At 49.6% G+C, this 18,723-nt stretch overlaps 2 protein-coding genes across 3 annotated transcripts in view; one reads left to right on the forward strand and one right to left on the reverse strand.

Annotated features, from left to right (window-relative positions):
* Positions 1-3,617, forward strand: part of ppp3cca (protein phosphatase 3, catalytic subunit, gamma isozyme, a) — a gene marked incomplete at its 5' end in the record, with an annotated part of 29,544 nt that extends 25,927 nt beyond the window's left edge. For both annotated transcript variants that reach the window (XM_079222616.1, XM_079222615.1), the window contains one exon: positions 1,095-3,617. In XM_079222616.1, coding sequence (XP_079078742.1) covers positions 1,095-1,249 — 155 coding nt within the window. In that variant the 3' untranslated portion in view covers positions 1,250-3,617. The remainder of the gene's footprint in view (positions 1-1,094) is intronic.
* Positions 3,618-3,731: 114 nt separating this feature from the next.
* Positions 3,732-18,306, reverse strand: LOC306740749 (zinc metalloproteinase-disintegrin-like MTP8; the record flags this gene model as incomplete). Its single annotated transcript, XM_079222978.1, has 24 exons — positions 3,732-4,597; positions 6,179-6,274; positions 6,353-6,437; positions 6,535-6,640; positions 6,723-6,813; positions 7,194-7,274; positions 7,365-7,521; positions 7,651-7,756; positions 7,859-8,054; positions 10,276-10,365; positions 11,727-11,904; positions 12,413-12,546; positions 13,368-13,449; positions 14,067-14,236; positions 14,382-14,453; positions 14,610-14,672; positions 14,754-14,937; positions 15,391-15,467; positions 15,654-15,732; positions 15,929-16,005; positions 16,081-16,169; positions 16,997-17,115; positions 17,728-17,791; positions 18,252-18,306. The coding sequence occupies 24 exons, from the start codon at positions 18,304-18,306 to the stop codon at positions 4,565-4,567; spliced, it is 2,484 nt and encodes an 827-aa protein (XP_079079104.1). The 3' UTR covers positions 3,732-4,564.
* Between the last annotated feature and the right edge of the window lie 417 nt (positions 18,307-18,723).

Genomic DNA, 18,723 nt, shown 5'->3' on the forward strand with positions numbered 1-18,723 from the left:
AACAGGAGGAGGCTATGCGTCTGTAGAACCAACAGGAGGAGGTTATGCGTCTCAGTAGAACCAACAGGAGGAGGTTATGCGTCTCAGTAGAACCAACAGGAGGAGGCTATGCGTCTGTAGAACCAACAGGAGGCTATGCGTCTGTAGAACCAACAGGAGGAGGTTATGCGTCTCAGCGTTGCTCCTCGCTGACGAGGGCGGTTCTCCAGCGTGGTTCTCCAGTGTGGTTCTCCAGTGTGGTTCTCCAGCGTGGTTCTCCAGCAGAGAACCGGCTCAGAGGAGACCAGGACCTGCTGGTTCTCTGGGACTTCAAGCAGTGGTTCCCAACCTTGTTGTGTGTACACACCATTACATCGTCAATGATTAGGTTGGTTTCAAACACATTTTTAGTTTTAACTCACTGTCAGCTGTTCTTTCCTTACTCAAAGGGATCAAACGCTGGAAATGACTCGGTACTCAATATTCAAACTACTCGATCTATTCAAACTACTCGATCTATTCAAACTACTCGATCTATTCGATCTACTCAAACTATTCGATCTACTCAAACTATTCGATCTACTCAAATTACTTAAACTATTCAATCTACTCAAACTACTCGATCTACTCGATCTCCTCCAACTATTCAAACTACTCAGACCATTGACATCATTGACTCTAATCCTTTCATTGTGATTGTAGCGTAGATTCATAACTTTATCTTCTCGTTTAAACGTCTGTTTGCTGATCATATTTAATATTTGTTGTTTCATGTCCTGGTTGGGAATCCCTGCTTCACGTCTGATGGTCAGACATCTGGTGGTGCAAGAGTTCCCTCGTGACCTTAACCTTCCCGTGTGACTCCCTTAGCGTGTTCATAGTATGTTAAACTGCTGATGAAATGACTGAAGAGTGTTTCTGAACTCGCGTCTCCTTTTCATTCACACGCTCTGGTTTCCTCGGCTGTTCTGGACGTTACCGTAAGTCTACCGCGAGGCGTTCACTGTCTAGCTAGGAGTCGTGTTTCCTGCATGCCTGTGTTCTGTCATCACGTCTACACGGAACCTTTTGATGTTCTACGGTTCTGATCCTAATGGTTCTCTGGTTCCTTTCAGCCATCCAAGGCTTCTCCCCCACGAGGAAGATCCGTAACTTTGAGGAGGCGCGCGGTCTGGACCGGATCAACGAGAGGATGCCGCCACGCAGAGACAGCCAGCAGCCGGAGGGCCCAGTGGGGGGCGGGCCCAACAAGAACGGCACCGAGGGATAGGCCGAGGACCAGAACCGCCACACGACCCGCAGAACCGAACCGCCACACGACCCACAGAACCGACCCGCAGAACCGCCACATGACCCACAGAACCGACCCGCAGAACCGCCACACGTCCCACAGAACCAAACCGCCACACGACCCGCAGAACCGCCACACGCCCCACAGAACGACACACGACCCGCAGAACCGCCACACGACCCGCAGAACCGCCACATGACCCACAGAACCGCCACACGACCCGCAGAACCGCCACACGACCCGCATAACCGCCACACGACCCACAGAACCGCCACATGACCCACAGAACCGCCACACGACCCGCAGAACCGCCATGCAGAACCGCCACACGCCCCACAGAACGACACACGACCCACAGAACCGCCACATGACCCACAGAACCGCCACATGACCCGCCACACGTCCCACAGAACCAAACCGCCACACGACCCGCAGAACCGCCATACGACCCACAGAACCGAACCGCCACACGACCCGCAGAACCGCCATACGACCCACAGAACCGAACCGCCACATGACCCGCAGAACCGCCATGCAGAACCGCCACACGCCCCACAGAACCGCCACACGACCCGCAGAACCGCCACACGCCCCACAGAACCGCACCGCCACACAACCCGCAGAACCGCCATGCAGAACCGCCACACGCCCCACAGAACCGACACACAGAACCGACGCACAACCCGCAGAACCCTCTCCCTCGTGCAGAGGAACCGGACTCGCCTGTAGATCAGAACCAAAGGCGCGACGCTTTCAGCTGCTGAGAGAAATCTAAATATGGAGTTATCTGGGAAACTATTTATTAAATCTATTATAGATTATCTATTGTATTGTTTTAAGAGCAACAATCAATGAAGACATTTTGCATTTCAAGTCCAGACTTATTACTTACAAAAGTATTTATATATATATTAAAAAGATAATTTTATAAACCTGAGTGGATGCAGGTAGTTTAGTCTTTCGTGTTTTTATCGTTCCGTGTGGAGTCTGAGACCTGGAGACGCTTTGGCCTCCAGCTTCTGACCATGAGGGAAGTCAATTATATCAGACAATTATTACAAGTTCATATTTTATACTTGAAGCAGGAAGTTCGGACTTGTAGTCCTATTTATAAATTTTCCACAAAACTTTGATGAATCCCCAAAGAAGCTGACTGGATGTTTGGTTCAGTATTTAGTTCTTAGTGTTTCCTTCTGTGTGTGATGTGATGAACACAGAGCAGAGAGGCTCAACGCTGCTGCTGTCGGCTTCACTGGGACGGCAACTGGGGCGTTGCCGCTCCGCTAGAGCAGCCCTCCTAGAGGAAGAAGGGATGTCCAGCGCTCCTTCTCCCACAACCAGACCTGCCACTGCTCCGCGGCCCGGTGGACGCTCTGAATGCGGCACGAGAACCCAAACCACGCCGAGCTTTCCTCTTCAGGCGTCTTCTTCTGAGAGGACGTGTTGCTCAGAGAGCGTCCTGAAGACGTGTTGCTCAGAGAGCGTCCTGAAGACGTGTTGCTCAGAGAGCGTCCTGAAGACGTGTTGCTCAGTGTTGCTCAGAGAGCGTCCTGAAGACGTGTTGCTCAGAGAGCGTCCTGAAGACGTGTTGCTCATGTTTAACAGAACTGTTTTGAGTTGTGCTTTATTGACATTTACAACAACTTGTTTTCTTCTTTCTTTAAGCTGTATCGTATCTCCTCTGCTGTTGCTACACAGAAGATGTTTTTAGTATTGTGACGTCACGCTGAGTGAATCTCTGAGGACGCTGCACACAATGAGATGAGAAGGTACAACACACAGCTGCTGCTGTGAGGCCTGAAGAGGAATCCCCTCAACCCGGCTGACTCACACTCTCACACACACACACTCACACACACACCTCGTCTTCAACCCTTTAAGACTCACCGGTGCTCCGACACGCCTGACTGTAATTCTGTTCTGTCACTCAAAAAGGGAAAAGGTGGAAATAACCGTTAATATTCTCTCTTTTTTAAATTACATTTTAAATGAGGCTTTAGCGCTCGTGCCATGCCACCTCGGCCACACATGTCCAGGTCTGTGTGTGGATGGCGAGACATTCAGTCACATGCTTTTTAAAGATTCAATGTCCGTAATATTAATAATCTTGGTATCCTTAACATTTGCAGATGTTGTTGTTGCGTAGCTTTGGGAACGCTCCCTGATGAATGTTGCTCTGAGCTCCTCCTGTCCTCCAGAATGTAAAGAACACATAGCGTATTGTTCACTGAGAAGCTTATAGTTGTAAAAAGGGTGGAAACCAAAAAAATAAAAACCTGTACCGTATTTGTCATGCGAGGCCATGAACTCTTTTACGTAGATGTATCACTTTAAAGAAATAAAACTAAAACGCAGTGTTTATCTGACTCTTGTTTCACTTTCACTTTGATCCCATGGAAGCACATTATAATGAACATGGTGGTTGACGTCTGTTTTTACAAAATAAGGTTTATTATCAGTTTGACATTTAGTTTCATCGTAGACGTTGATGCTGGTCACAGTCGTAGTGATGCCTTGCTCCAGAGCTGTGGCAGCAGAGGTAATGTTCAGTCAACAGGTGCACTACCAGCTGCTGCAGCACGGGGGCGCTGCTGGCTTGAGATGCACAGGAACCATCACGGCCAATCAGAGCCGACCACCGCCAACATGTGACCAGGATTTGGTTCATGAAAACATTTAAAGGGCAGCCTAAATGTTTTCAAACCAAACCCTCAGGCGAGGTTTACAAAGCTAAACTAATGTGCACAAGAAGTGGAGCTTCACTGTAAAAGGGTTTAAAACATGCTTTAAATTGGAAACATCTGTTTCGCTCTGCTCATTTAAAAAAAGCTTATTAGGGAACTTAAGAGCAGGAAAGATGCAACCCTCACACTCCCTGTTCTCTGAACTCTTTCAGTGTTTCTGTTGGACGGCACTGAGACGCTGCAGAGCAGAAACCTGAGACCAGGTCATGAAGGCAGGTTCAGGGTCTTCTGGAGATGAAATGTTAAGCTGCTGCAGAATACTTTCCAGTCGGTTCAAACACTCCATGTATAAAACGATGCGGCTCACATTCAGGGCCTAACTAACTCAAACTCTATATCATTTATATTCTTTTTAAAAATGCCTTAAATTACAAAAAGCTGAACCCTGTAAGGACAGATCCTCAGTGCACGCAAGCAACCATTCAAAGTCCAGTCTGTCTCCTGCACACGACGGGACGAGTGGAAACAAGTCTGCAGCCGCCGCTCGTCGGGGTCAAGGGACAACGGTGCGCTTCCTCTGGCTCACCAGCAGGCGGCGCTGCGGCAGACGTCACACCTTTGGTGGAGGCACCGGCCTCAGAGCCTGCAGGACGGACCACAGAGGGCATTAGTGGACGCACTGAGGGTTTGTCTGAAGTACTTTGATTCGCTTTCCTGGCCGAGAGTTAGACGATGAGGTGGAACCACTGATGTGTGTGCTATGTATGAAGCTTCAGCCAGTTAGCTTAGCATAAAGGCTACACGTAGCCAGTGTTGGGGTAGTTACTCAGAAAAAGTAACTAGTTACTTCTGAAAATTGTAACTATTACTTTACTAGTTACTGCATTTGAAAAGTAACTTCACTACTAGTCACTTTACTTTCCTTTTTTTTTTAAGCAAATGTCCAAATTAACCGCAAAGATACATGGACAAACATCATGGCCCTTTCATCACTTTATGTTCAATAAAGGGCATCTCTTAGCCTTTCCACATAGTGTATTGTAAACATGTAAAACAAAATGGCATATAAAACTCAGCCATTAACTTGAAGGAACATGAACCCTGTTCACACTGTCTGACCAAAGAAATATGTCTTGAGTAACGTAGGAACGCGCGTTACTGAGGTCTAGTAAAGTAGTGTAGTTACCAATATGTTGAGTGTAATGCGTTACTTTACTTCGTTACCTGTAAAAGTAATTACGTTACTGTAATCCGTTACTTTGTAACTCGTTACCCCCAACACTGCACGTAGCGGCCATCTTTGATGTGTCTGAAGGGAACAAAATCAGCCTAACGGCACCTCTAAGGGTCACTAACTTGGTTTGTTAATGTGGTTTTGAGGAGATTCTTATGACGTGAGTTCAGTCTCATTAATGATAGATGCACACAGAAGGGTTCACAAATATACTCCAATGATTTATAGAAATGTACACAAACAAAATATATATTTGCATTTGTATGTATTTGTGCGTTGATTTTTCTATTTATTTGTGCATTTGTTTGTGAATAGCTTCACATTTACAAGAGGATTTTTTGAGACTCCCCCGCAGTGCTTTGGATTCGCAAATGCATTTTTTTCAATATGGACCTATCTGTAGCCAATCAGAAGTCACCCTCATTTTCAACCAATCACATGAGTGCAGCTCCCCCCTTCCCTACCCAAGCGGTCTGCAGACGGGGGCCGGTCACGTCGGGTCGGGTATATCGAATATATTTGTGAGTTGTTCTGTGCGCATTTAAGCAATAAGGTACGAGGGGCAGTACTGTATCGTCAATAATGTACAGTTCAAGGGTGTTGTTAAACCTTTGAACTGTACATTATTGTAGACACAGTACTGCCTCGAGTGCCTTATTGCTTTTATAATACGTTGTGTATCGCATTTCAGCGACAGAGAAAATAGTCCCGTAAACCGCCGTACACATATGGGACTATAAAACTGACTGCCGGTTGGAGGCAGGTGGAGGATGACACTCAGCCACCGATGTAAAGAAGTGCTCTCGCTGCTTCTGTCCGTCTTTTCTCCGTCGGGAAATTGCTGATGTAATTATCTCTCACTAGAAATGATCATGATTTTGTGATCGAACCCTTTTCCCCCCACATTCTCATCAAAAGTCATTCCCCCCCCAAAATATCAAAGTTTACACCAAACATGTTTGGTAACTGTCCAGCGTGCCGGACGCTCACCTGCCGCGCGGCTGTATAGTTCTGGCCCGGCGGCTTTGGCCGGTTCCCTGCCGGAGGCGGTGGAGGCGGCGCGCCTTTGGGCTTCAGCCTCCCAGCCTAAAATGTGAAGCAGCGTTTATAGTGAATGCAGTTCACGGTAATGCGACGTGTCCGCGCTCAATGGCGACGCAATACCTGCACCGGAGCGGGTTCTCTCGGGAACGGCCCTTTGAGGCGGCGAGCCGAGCCGTCCAGCGCCGGCTGCGTCCTCTGGGTGGCGCTGTTTGAGAGGGACGGATTTAAAGTGCTTTGCAGAGGCGAGTTTACAGGACCACGAAACCATAGTATACATTATACCATAGACTGTGATCACTTACGTGGGCAACACAGGACTTTGCCGCCTTTTCCACATGATCCCGACCACACCAGCGATAACGCCGAGCACCAGGAGGATCACCGTCACCACGATGGCAGCGGTGGCTCCTGCAACAGAAACGTCAGGCGATTCAACGCCAACATTCTTGTCTTCACACGTCTGCGTTGTGAGCGCTGCAGCCGGTCTTACCAGGGGAAAGAGCTTCGGAGGCGCCGCTGGCGGCGCAGTGCGGCGGCGCCCAGCCGGGCTCACACTGGCACTCGCTCCTGTGGTTACACACCTGAAGACACACCGTTCACCGTTACTCACCACCTCCAGACCAGGGGGTCATCTCTAATGTGTATTAGCTCTTTATTACCGTTGACTTTACCCATACCCAACCTCATTTACCTTTTTTTTTTTTTTTTCCCCAGGATTAAATTGATATACCAGAATATGCACCATTAAAACTAAGGATTGCTTTTATCTACTTTAAATGTTAGTCAGCACACACAACGGCTGTATCTTTTCATATTTGTGATGATGTGCTTTTATAATTTTAGGCTTCATCACTTGTTTTTGTTCAACACCTTTTGGGGTTTGAGCATTAAACACTTGTAATGCTTTAAAGTAATATGTGTGTTACCTAAACAACAGCAGTAGATGGAGTGGTGTACTCACAGCGTGGCCCGGACACTTCGCTGAACAGTTGGTGTTTCTGTACGCCGTCTCCAGCTCCACACACTGGTTCTGGCTGCACACCTTGAGAACAAGTCATCGACAGACATCGCTTACTTGGACATTTTAACTCATATGAAATGTTAAATGCGTCAACAAAATGAACCCTAATACCTTTCCTTCCCCACATTTAGTGCCGGTGTCCACCTGGCCGTGGTCTTTGGAGAAGTCCTCAAAGAACGCCGCCTTGCAGTCGCCGACCCGCACCATGCGGCCGTAGTTGGGGCTGTCTTTGCCGCCGCGGCAGAAGAGCTTCCCGCAAAACACGTCTCTGCAGCGGGGGAGAGAGAGAGGGGGGGAGAGAGAGGGGGGGGGGGGGGGGGGGGGGAGAGTCAAGACACCTGTCAGCTCAGAGGAAACCTGTCGCCCGACACAGACGAGCCCTTTGCAGAGAACTCACTCTTGCTGGCAGGCGATGAACTGGTCGTTGCTGGGCCGCCTGCAGAAGGCGTAGTAGGTTCCTCTAGTGTTCTGCTGGAAGCAGGACAAAGGGGCCTCTGTGGCACCTGAGGACGGGAGGGGGGGGGGGGCGCATGTCTTTAGGGTCAAACCCGTTCAAATAGGATCTCTTTCTGCACAAAGGGACTCCACGCCGGCGGGACACTCACTTGCTCCGTACATTTTGACGCACTGGTCTGACCTCTGGGGACACTGGCCGTTGTGGCAGTAGCCCAGGTCGCCGTCGCACGGCAGGCCGTTCACGGCGAAGAGGTTCTCGGGACAGGTGGCGCTCTCCCCGTCGCAAAACTCCGCCAGGTCGCACTCGTCCTGGCTGCTGCGGCACTCCCTGGACCGGGGCAAGACCTGGGAGAGAGGGAGTCCCGGTACGCTCAGATTATACATGTGGCGTTACCCAAAGCGAGGTAGTCGAGGATTACAACTAGGTGTACATGTCAACAGAACTGTACACGCTTCCCTCTGAAAGGATGCAGTCACAGCCCAAAACCCCACACCTGGACTTTACCTGTGCAGACTGACGGCACCACAGTGAAGCTGGAGACGTTCCAGTGGACGTACTTTAAGAGGAGAGCTTCAAATTAACCGTTCGGGTACCATCTGTGCCTTTTAGAACGGTCATGTAATCTCACTTAGGTGTCACTATCGGTATTATTCCATCTAAATGCAGCTGATGGATTAAAAGTCCAGACGCCGAAGACACAAAAACAAAAGGTTCTTGTGAGATTTAGAGCAGAGCTGCTTCCAGCTGTTGCATGTAGAGGACGAACCTGCTGCTGCATGTTTGAACACGTCCCGTGTGTAAAGACCTCCTCACGTATGTAAAGACCTCCTCACGTATGTAAAGACCTCCTCACGTATGTAAAGACCTCACGTGTGTAAAGACCTGTGGACCTCCTCACGTATGTAAAGACCTCCTCACGTATGTAAAGACCGCCTCACGTGTGTAAAGACCTCCTCACGTATGTAAAGACCTCCTCACGTATGTAAAGACCGCCTCACGTGTGTAAAGACCTCCTCACGTATGTAAAGACCTCCTCACGTGTGTAAAGACCTCCTCACGTGTGTAAAGACCTCCTCACGTATGTAAAGACCTCCTCACGTATGTAAAGACCTCCTCACGTGTGTAAAGACCTGTGGACCTCCTCACGTATGTAAAGACCTCCTCACGTATGTAAAGACCTCACGTGTGTAAAGACCTGTGGACCTCCTCACGTGTGTAAAGACCGCCTCACGTGTGTAAAGACCTCCTCACGTATGTAAAGACCTCCTCACGTATGTAAAGACCTCCTCACGTGTGTAAAGACCTGTGGACCTCCTCACGTATGTAAACACCTCCTCACGTGTGTAAACACCTCCTCACGTGTGTAAACACCTCCTCACGTGTGTAAAGACCTCTTCACGTGTGTAAAGACCTCCTCACGTATGTAAAGACTTCCTCCTCACGTATGTAAACACCTCTTCACGTATGTAAAGACCTCCTCCTCACGTATGTAAAGACCTCCTCCTCACGTATGTAAAGACCTCCTCCTCACGTATGTAAACACCTCTTCACGTGTGTAAAGACCTCCTCAGTGGGTGAACTGGGCCTTGCTTGGTTTTGGTGCCGCTTCATTTGGGATTCTGGCCATCTGATGGATGGACGTCTGTTTTTTAAATTTTTATTAATCAACTAATCAAAAATAAAGTGCCTTGTTAAAAGATATACAAAACAATACATGCACTCCAATGCCCTCCTTATAGAAGTCAGCCTGCTGGACTTAAGGCTGTCAGCGTGCAGTGAAGTTTCAGGTTCAGTTACGGAGACGTCTGTAAACAGTTCATGTCCTAAAGTCGTCTCACGAGTTGGAACAGTTATCACATTCTTCACGGTAATTATACCTCAATAATGACTGCTTATTAACTACTAAATGAAAACATGGGCTGTGAGCGTTGAAAACTATGCCCTCTGGTTATTGGCGGCAGCAGCAGCAAGACACAGGTTGGGACAGGAGGGAGACTTACGTGTAATACCTCAAACCAGCCAGCAGACCAACTGGAAGATGTGCAAACGGGTACAGCAGCATGTGTTAGTTCCATCCCCTCACCTCACAGGCCTCAGTGTGTGTTAGTTCCATCCCCTCACCTCACAGGCCTCAGTGTGTGTTAGTTCCATCCCCTCACCTCACAGGCCTCAGTGTTTGTTAGTTCCATCCCCTCACCCAGGCACTGATTTGCGGGGGGGGGGAAGGACACTTTGGGGGGAAGCAACATTTCATTTTCACAGGAAACCGGTAAACCGAACAGCACTACGTCACTACGTGACTGACAGGCTAGTCCGTCCAGAGCGGCTCAACCGAGTCCCAAGGCGGGCCCGGCACCCCAAGGCCCGCCGGGCCCGCCCACAGCGCCGGGCACGCCCACAGCGCCGGGCCCGCCCACAGCGCCGGGCCCGCCCACAGCGCCGGGCACGCCCACAGCGCCGGGCACGCCCACAGCGCCGGGCACGCCCCCACCTCACAGCCATCACAGTGTTTGTGTGTTAGTTCCATCCCCTCACCTCACAGTGTGTGTTAGTTGCATCCCTCACCTTGCAGCCCTCACAGCATTCTCCCTCGGCGCACTGGAACCCTTCCTTCAGGGTGCAGGCGGTGGCGTTGCAGCAGACGTTGGTGCATTCCTGCAGGCGACATTATCATCATCATTACCTTAATGAACCCTTAAGAACAACCCTTAATGAACCCTTAAGAACAACCCTTAATGAACCCTTAAGATCAACCCTTAATGAACCCTTAAGAACAACCCTTAATAACAACCCTTAAGATCAACCCTTAGTGAACCCTTAAGATCAACCCTTAGTGAACCCTTAAGATCAACCCTTAGTGAACCCTTAAGAACAACCCTTAATGAACGCTTAATGAACCCTTAAGAACAACCCTTAGTGAACCCTTAAGAACAACCCTTAGGAACAACCCTTAATGAACGCTTAATGAACCCTTAAGAACAACGCTTAATGAACCCTTAAGAACAACCCTTAGTGAACCCTTAAGAACAACCCTTAGTGAACCCTTAAGAACAACCCTTAGTGAACGCTTAGTGAACCCTTAAGATCAACCCTTAGTGAACCCTTAAGATCAACCCTTAGTGAACCCTTAAGAACCCTTAAGATCAACCCTTAGTGAACCCTTAAGAACAACCCTTAAGAACAGCCCTTAATGAACCCTTAAGAACAGCCCTTAATGAACCCTTAAGAACAGCCCTTAATGAACCCTTAAGAACAGCCCTTACTGAACCCTTAAGAACAACCCTTAGTGAACCCTTAACAACCCTTAATGAACCCTTAAGAACAACCCTTAGTGAACCCTTAAGAACAACCCTTAGTGAGCCCTTAAGAACAACCCTTAGTGAACACTAAGGAACAACCCTTAATGAACACTAAGGAACAACCCTTAATGAACACTAAGGAACAACCCTTAATGAACACTAAGGAACAACCATGAGTCGGCTCCTCCTGCCGAACACCAGAGAAGCCGACTCAGGTCTGAACAAATCCTCGGGCCGGTTGGAATGATGAGTGAAAATTACAAGTCGGTACAAACGGTTTGGTGCTTTTCCATGTAAAAGATAAAACATCTGAAGGTTTGTAAACTGGCTGCTCATGAAGGTATTCAGACCAGCTGTCCGTGTGCAACGGGACACAGGCTTGGGATTAAAGATTGCGCAGCTGACTCAAACTAATGAAAGAACGTCTCCATTTATAAACTTGAATAAGTGGAGTGCTGTACAGAGGGAGCTGCAGGACGGAGACACAGACTGAGAAAAGCTGCATCCATGAAAGAGGTTGAAGAAAACAACCTGCAGCTTTGTAATGGGTTGGTTCATGTCTAACAGCCTCATCACACTAGATCAAGGTCAGATATGAGGCCATTGGCGTCATATCTAGACGTCTAGATATGACGCCAAGATGAACCAGCAGCAAGCTAACGACTGGGACGCGGAACGAGACCAGTTCTGAACCAGTGCTGGTTGTTGGTTCTTTACCTCCACGCTGCCGCAGTCGCACTGTTCTCCGTTCTCCACGAAACCGTTCCCGCAGACCGGAGGCGCCTGCAGGGTTCTGTAGTCCGGGCGGTCCAGCATGCAGTTGGGGCTGCGGCCCAGCAGGTACCTCTCGTAGTCGTTGCCGCTGCAGCTGCTGAAGGTCCGAGGAATATTCCAGCTGAGTGAGAAAAACAACACGGATCGCGTAAGGAACGTCACATTCTTTGAACGACAGCGAGACGAGTTGTTTTATAAGCACCTTTAACTTTGAGCCTTTAACTAAGCTGCCAAGAAACAGTGTGAGTGAATCCAGTTGTTGGTACAGTCTGTTCACAGTGGAAGTTCAGCTCCGGTATTAAGACGTCCCACTAGACCATGAAGGCCCAAGACGAGGACCTGAGACATCTCAAATATGCGTCCTCCTCTCTGTAATTATCTCTTATTCCAGAAGTCGATATATATTTTTAAAAGACATGTTTCCAATGTTGACGCTTTTATTGAACTAAATATTCTGCTTTAATCCCCATTTGTTGGCGTTCAGCCTTTCAAAGTAACTGTCATTCCATGCATTCTTCTTCCTTGTCAAAACGAATGGGCTGCATACCACTTAGTTTCCCAGTTGTACCCCAGGACCTGGACTGGGACTCTGGTGCAGGTTTGAGATGTGTGAGGCTTCCCTGCTTTACCTGAGTGCAGCAGCCATGATGCAGCTGTCCCCAGAGCACACACAGGAGCTGGAGTCGTCGTGGTTCATGCCCAGGTTGTGACCCATCTCGTGGGCCAGCGTCGCGCCCACGGCCACGGCCCGCTCGTTGTGATCCTGAGACGGGACACAAGTTAGTCCCTTTGGTCAGCACGTCACATGAAGCCGTTATCAGGGTTCAACACACTGTGACCAACGGGTTTCATGACTTTTCCATGACTTTAAACCAAATGTCCATGACAAACATTTAGTGAAGTCTGGGTGTAAACAGTAAAAAGTGAGTAAATGTAGTATTTAAACTAACAATGAGAACACAAAGCATACAGTAAACCTTAAATGACACAAATGAATGAGACAATAGTTTGATTAAAAGAATAAACATTTATATAGATGTCTGTATGTATGCCTGCTTATATTCTGAGTCTTTCTTTTAAAAGCATATTAATTATTTCAAACTCAGCGTAAATTAATGTCATGAACACATGAATATAACACATTTACATGACTTTTACTAAACTTTGGGGAATTTATTTTGAGACTTTTGGGACTTTTCCAGGCCTGGAAATAACCATTTATAAACTGCATGACTCTTCCAGGTTCTCCATGACCATAAGAACTCTGAGTTAAGCAGTTTTTTTTCTGACCACAGTAATGTTCCCATGACAGAGTCTAGACATTATCAATGTGAAAGAAAGCTATACTTCCTCTTTATGATGAAAGACAACAGGTTCAGATAGTTGGTAACGTAATGATGACAGTGGTTGTAATGAATGACCAGACGGACACAAATAGCAACATTTACCAATAATAGTACAATCAAAATATGAGTACGTCGCTAAATATGAATTCCTTGGTTGCTAAGGTTACACCCAGCCAAGGCTATGCGCTCATCGTTAGTAGAGGCTTATAGCAGGTCCTCCGTCTCAGGAACAGCTCACCTGGATGATTCCAACGGAGTGACCCGAGCAAAGCGTCCCGATGAAAGCCAGTCCCACGGTGGCTCCCTCAAAGTCAATACCACTGAAAGACAAGCGTCTGGTTATGAAAGGACACGTCAACACAAACACACCATGTGGTTTGTGTTGTCACTAACTATTAAGAGAGGAACCGCAAGTCCTTCCTCCTGCTGCCGTCAGGCTGCACAACCAGCTGAGCTCTCAGTCGACCACTAACACTAACAAGACAGAATGTTTTCTTCCGCTGTTTGTTTGCGGGGGAGGAGAGTTCATGTGACACCAACGGGCTTTGCTGGCACTTCCTGTTTGTTCAGCTTATCGAGATCTCCCGCCTCCTCCTCTGGAGTCATAATGAAGGCGTGCTCTGCATTTCATCATCTGTGACACCAAATCTAGTGTTGAAAGACAGCCGTGGTCCGGCGTGCAACAGGAACATCCGTCCCACCGGAAGGGGAACCGGCCGTGGTGAAACACGGCTGCTTGTGCCGACCAAGGCTTCCTTCTATTTGATCAGGAAGTGTAAACTTAGAGTGAGAATGTCTGACTCACGCTAACTATGAATCCAAAGAGCAAACAGTGAGCGGTCGATTAAAGAAAAAGTGTGAGTTAATAAGTAATCAACAGTCTAAAAACATTACATTCACAGAGACATGATAATGATTCATTCAAAGCATTTGAGACCTGATGAGTTGAGCGTTGTCGTGCTTCTTCCTCTTCACCAGCACAGAGTTCCTCCACTTCATGAAGGCGTCCAGGTTGGCCCCGGCCGGGCGGGTCACCGAGATCTGGTCTTGACCGGACCAGATCTCCAGCCCCACCAGAGCAACGAAGGTCCTCAGCGGCTTGTACACCTGCAAGAAGCAGGACGTCCCGTTGACTTTGTTCACAGAGACACATGAAATGTGACAACTCGATATCTGGAGACGAAACGTCATCACAAAGAAGTGTTGCACTGCAGTGAGCATGTGTGTCATGTGTGTCACTGCAATGACTCACCATGTTGACAAAGTTGACAATTTCGAATATCCTCTTCCTCAGCTTGGTCTTATCTCGCTGCATCTTCTCGTACTGAAACGCCACGTCGTCATGTTAGAGCCCACATCCTGTATCAATCACCACGACTCATCCTGACTAACCCTGATTCAGACAAGTTTAGCCAACAGACAGACGCTGTGCAAAATTACTTCCTGTTTCATCTGACCTTGAGGGGGAATTCATTCTTACCGCACGGTTATCAGCAACCAGGAAGAGCTCGATGTATTTCTGTTTGTGGACGATAGATATACCCTGGAGGACAAAGGAACAATGGTCTTATTTCTTCGTGTCCTTTCTTAAAGCTTCATCTCGTCACGCGGTCGATGGCGTTACCGCTGATTTGGAGCGGGTCCGGCCGGTCGGTGGTTCGAAGTCGTCGCTCCAGCTGGTGTTGGTGACGCCGCACAGCGCGGGCGCGGCCTCCTGGTCGTCCAGAGTCGTCACCGCGTGGTCGCCCTCGTCGCCGCCAGACAGCGGCTCGATGAGGTACCTCTGGGCCGACGCTCTGAAGTAACCCCTGCAACGAGAGCAGGTCGGTCCATGACCTCCGTTAGTGGAGCCAAACCCTTTAAGAGCAGCTAGCGGACCACACCAACACGCCAGTGGAGTAGCTGCTCTTTATGTCTCAGTTCATTATTGGTTCCCAAAGACCTTTCCAAAGGCTCACATTTTAAGTATTTCATTACATTCCTGCACCTTTTCTCCAATCATAGAACATCAAATGAAACAAGGGTCTTGATCACACAACCCTTGTCAGTGGTCACCAGCCAAGAAGATTGGTGAGCACTGGTTTCATCTTAAATTAGTTGGCAATACGTTTCTCATGCGTTTGAAAGAGTTCATCTGAAAAGTAACTCCCGGTCACATAATACATGCACTAAAGACTGTTATGTTTTTGTGATGATTCCAGGACAACTCAACTTTCATACTTTCAAGTGGAGTCAGAGATCTGGATGTTTGAGGGCCTCACCTGAGTCCGTCACAGGTGCTGATGCTAACAGACGATTGGCTGTTGTTCACAATGCTGCCGTGATAGTAGCAGTGGTCCTGATGCAGACACAGGAGGAGCACAGCGTTAGCAGGGGAGGAACTCCATCACCGCCTGGCGTTTGCTCACATGAGGCGTACGTGTTGAACAGTGTGGTTTATTAAAGGCAGCAGCGTGATCTTTGCGGTAGATCACATCCGCTGCATGGGAACTGAAACTCGCCTCTCAAAAGGCAAAACACTTACGACGTCATCCGGCGCCGTGGTGACGCGAGTCCCGTCTGCGTGGTAGTGGGTCTCCGTGTAGTCTCTGGTGAGGAGTTCACTGAGGGAAGGAGCGCAATTATCTAAACACACCAAACGTTCATATTGAAACTAAGGAAACATTGAATATGATGTGGGCAGTCTGAGGCTGGTGACAGCACGGCCTTCAGGGTTTCTTACAGCAGAGACAAAAACCCCAGACTGTGAAAAAGAGAAGTAAAACAGGAAGTGGTCCTGAAACATTGCTTTAAACTTACTGATTTCTCTCCAGCCGCATTTCGATGTCTCTTCCTCCCACCGTCATTGCATACCTAACGGTCTCTGGCCGGAGATGCTAAACAAAGGAAAGGTGCGTTCTTATTCTCCGGTGACCAACAGCTCAGATGTGTCTCTAGAGTAAAGAACAAACCTCCGCATGTCTTTTCCTGACGGCGTGCAGTCGGACGGGCCGGACCACCTCGTAGGCCTTCACCGCCTCAAAGTCTCGGCCGCGTCTTTCTGTGGAGACGCAACACACAGACCCTCAGTGACCAGGCGGCGCTTCACGCTGCGCCGGGCAGCGGCGGCTGGGTTAGGTTTCACAGATGTAGTGGCAAGGATTGGCTTTTCGTGTGTGTGTGTGTGTGTGTGTGTGTGTGTGTGTGTGTGTGTGTGTGTGTGTGTGTGTGTGTGTGTGTGTGTGTGTGTGTGTGTGTGGTCTCTCCAAAGGCAGTGAGATCAAGCTACAGCACCTCTGAAGCTCTCATGAATGCGCCCCGTCTTGTTGGCTCAGCGGCCCGAGGCTCCGACATGTTCAGACCAGGCGTCCGGGAAAGAATGCAACTAGTCGTGAATCAAGCTTCCTTTTGCAAATTACGCAAAATGTAATGAAAGCAGCAAAAGGTGAGGGCAGCAAATGAGCCAATAGCTCAGAATGACCCCAGACGGGCCCCGAGCCTCAGGTTGAGAACCTCCGCTCTATGGCCCCTAAAGACCATGAGACCCGAAGCTGCAGCGGTTTCTTAACAAAGCGTCTTCAAACTGGACCGTAGAGATGAGTTCTGCTCAGCGAGGCCCGTCACTGATGCTGACGTCTCCACGGCGCAAACCAACATCATGATTCTGTGCTTAACCACGACATTCATACGCTACAGACGCCCCACCTCACAGACGCCCCACATCACAGACGCTCCACCTCAGACGCCCCACATCACAGACGCCCCACCCCTCAGACGCCCCACATCACAGACGCCCCACCTCACAGACGCCCCACATCACAGACGCCCCACCTCACAGACGCCCCACCTCTCAGACGCTCCACCTCTCAGACGCTCCACCTCACAGACGCTCCACCTCACAGACGCTCCACCTCTCAGACGCTCCACCTCTCAGACGCCCCACCTCGCAGACGCCCCACCTCGCAGACGCCCCACCTCGCAGACGCCCCACCTCGCAGACGCTCCACCTCAAAGGAACACAGCAAAAGTAAAGTCTGCTGTGTTTTTTTAAAGATAATATTCCTCTGAATAAACTATTGAATAGAACATCAGAGGTGAGAGCAGAAAAGCGTGTGCACACACACAGTGTTTGCTATACAATGTAAATGTTATTTTACTGTAATTGTCCGCTTAAACAAATGAGCTCTTTAGTTCCAGTCATCTTAAGACTGCATGGAAACAAAACTACTTTTATTATTGAGATGTGTTTCATCAGTTCCTGGTTTTGAACTTGAAGGGTTTCTCTGAGAGGTTCCACTGAGAGGTTCCTCTGAAGGGTTCTTCTGAAGGGTTCCACTGAGAGGTTCCTCTGAAGGGTTCCACTGAGAGGTTCCTCTGAAGGGTTCTTCTGAAGGGTTCCACTGAAGGGTTCCACTGAGAGGTTCCACTGAGAGGTTCCTCTGAAGGGTTCTTCTGAAGGGTTCCACTGAGAGGTTCCACTGAGAGGTTCCTCTGAAGGGTTCCTCTGAAGGGTTCCTCCAGCTCCTCGCAGCTCCGGGACCCAAACACGGTCACCTCCCGGTCAGCTGAACGCCGCCTTGAAGGAAATGACTACGTCTCCCACCATGCATCACGTTCACCTGGCCAGGTACGCGCTGGCACCTGAGGAGGGCGGCGGCTTTGTTGTGATCCCGAGTCCGGCTTCTGAGGTGTCACAACACCAGAAACGCGTCTGTAGGCGACGCCCCGCGGGCCGGGTGCGTCTACCCGACGGTAACGGGCCGGAAGCGGGCGCGTTCACGCGACGGAACCGGGCGCGTTCACGCGACGGTAACGGGCCGCGTTCACGCGATGGAACCGGGCGTGTTTACGCAGTCCCGGCCGCAGGAAGAGCTCGCTGCCCGGCAGCAGCAGGGGACACCGGGCAGGAGGAAGGCGCGCGGTCGCTCTTTAGGGTTCCTTTGGTCCGTAGTCCGTAGTGCAACCGTTCTGCACCAGACTTTTCTTTTTGCTCGTGCACGATGATGAGTTATGATGTTAACATGCCGGCAGCCTGCAGCATCACGTCACGCGCTCTAAACACTTCTTTCACTTAAATGCTTCAAACAGACCCGGCTTCAGTTATTCCTCAGCCGGGAGCAGGTAACCGTATCCGGGGACTCACCTGCGGCGCTCAGGGTGAGGAGGACCCACAGCAGGGTCAGGAGCGTGCCCGTCATGGTCCGCGCGCACACGGTCTCACCGGAACAGATCAGGTCGAGTCCCGCCGGTCACGACTTTTATGCGTCTACCTGTACCCAGCGAGGCCACGCCCCTTCCCTTTTGCTCCTGAGGCCGTCACAGCTTCACTTCCTCAATGACGACAGACCCAGCGCGCGCGCGGCCCGGGCTCCTCTGGAGGAACGCAGGAGGGACCCCGGCGGAGCCTCACCTGCGGGCCCAGAGCCTCACCTGCGGGCCCAGAGCCTCACCTGCGGGCCCAGAGCCTCATTGCGGGTGGGTCATGAAACACACGCCGACTTTCAGACCTTGTTTCTGCTGGATACGAAGCTTCAGCCGCTTCTTCTTCTTCTGTTCAGCAGCGGGTTGACTTACAGAACTTGAGCCACACGGTAAATTCCCACACGCGCACGCGG

This window comes from Taurulus bubalis, assembly GCF_910589615.1.
Source record: "Taurulus bubalis genome assembly, chromosome: 8".
Taxonomy (NCBI): domain Eukaryota; kingdom Metazoa; phylum Chordata; class Actinopteri; order Perciformes; family Cottidae; genus Taurulus; species Taurulus bubalis.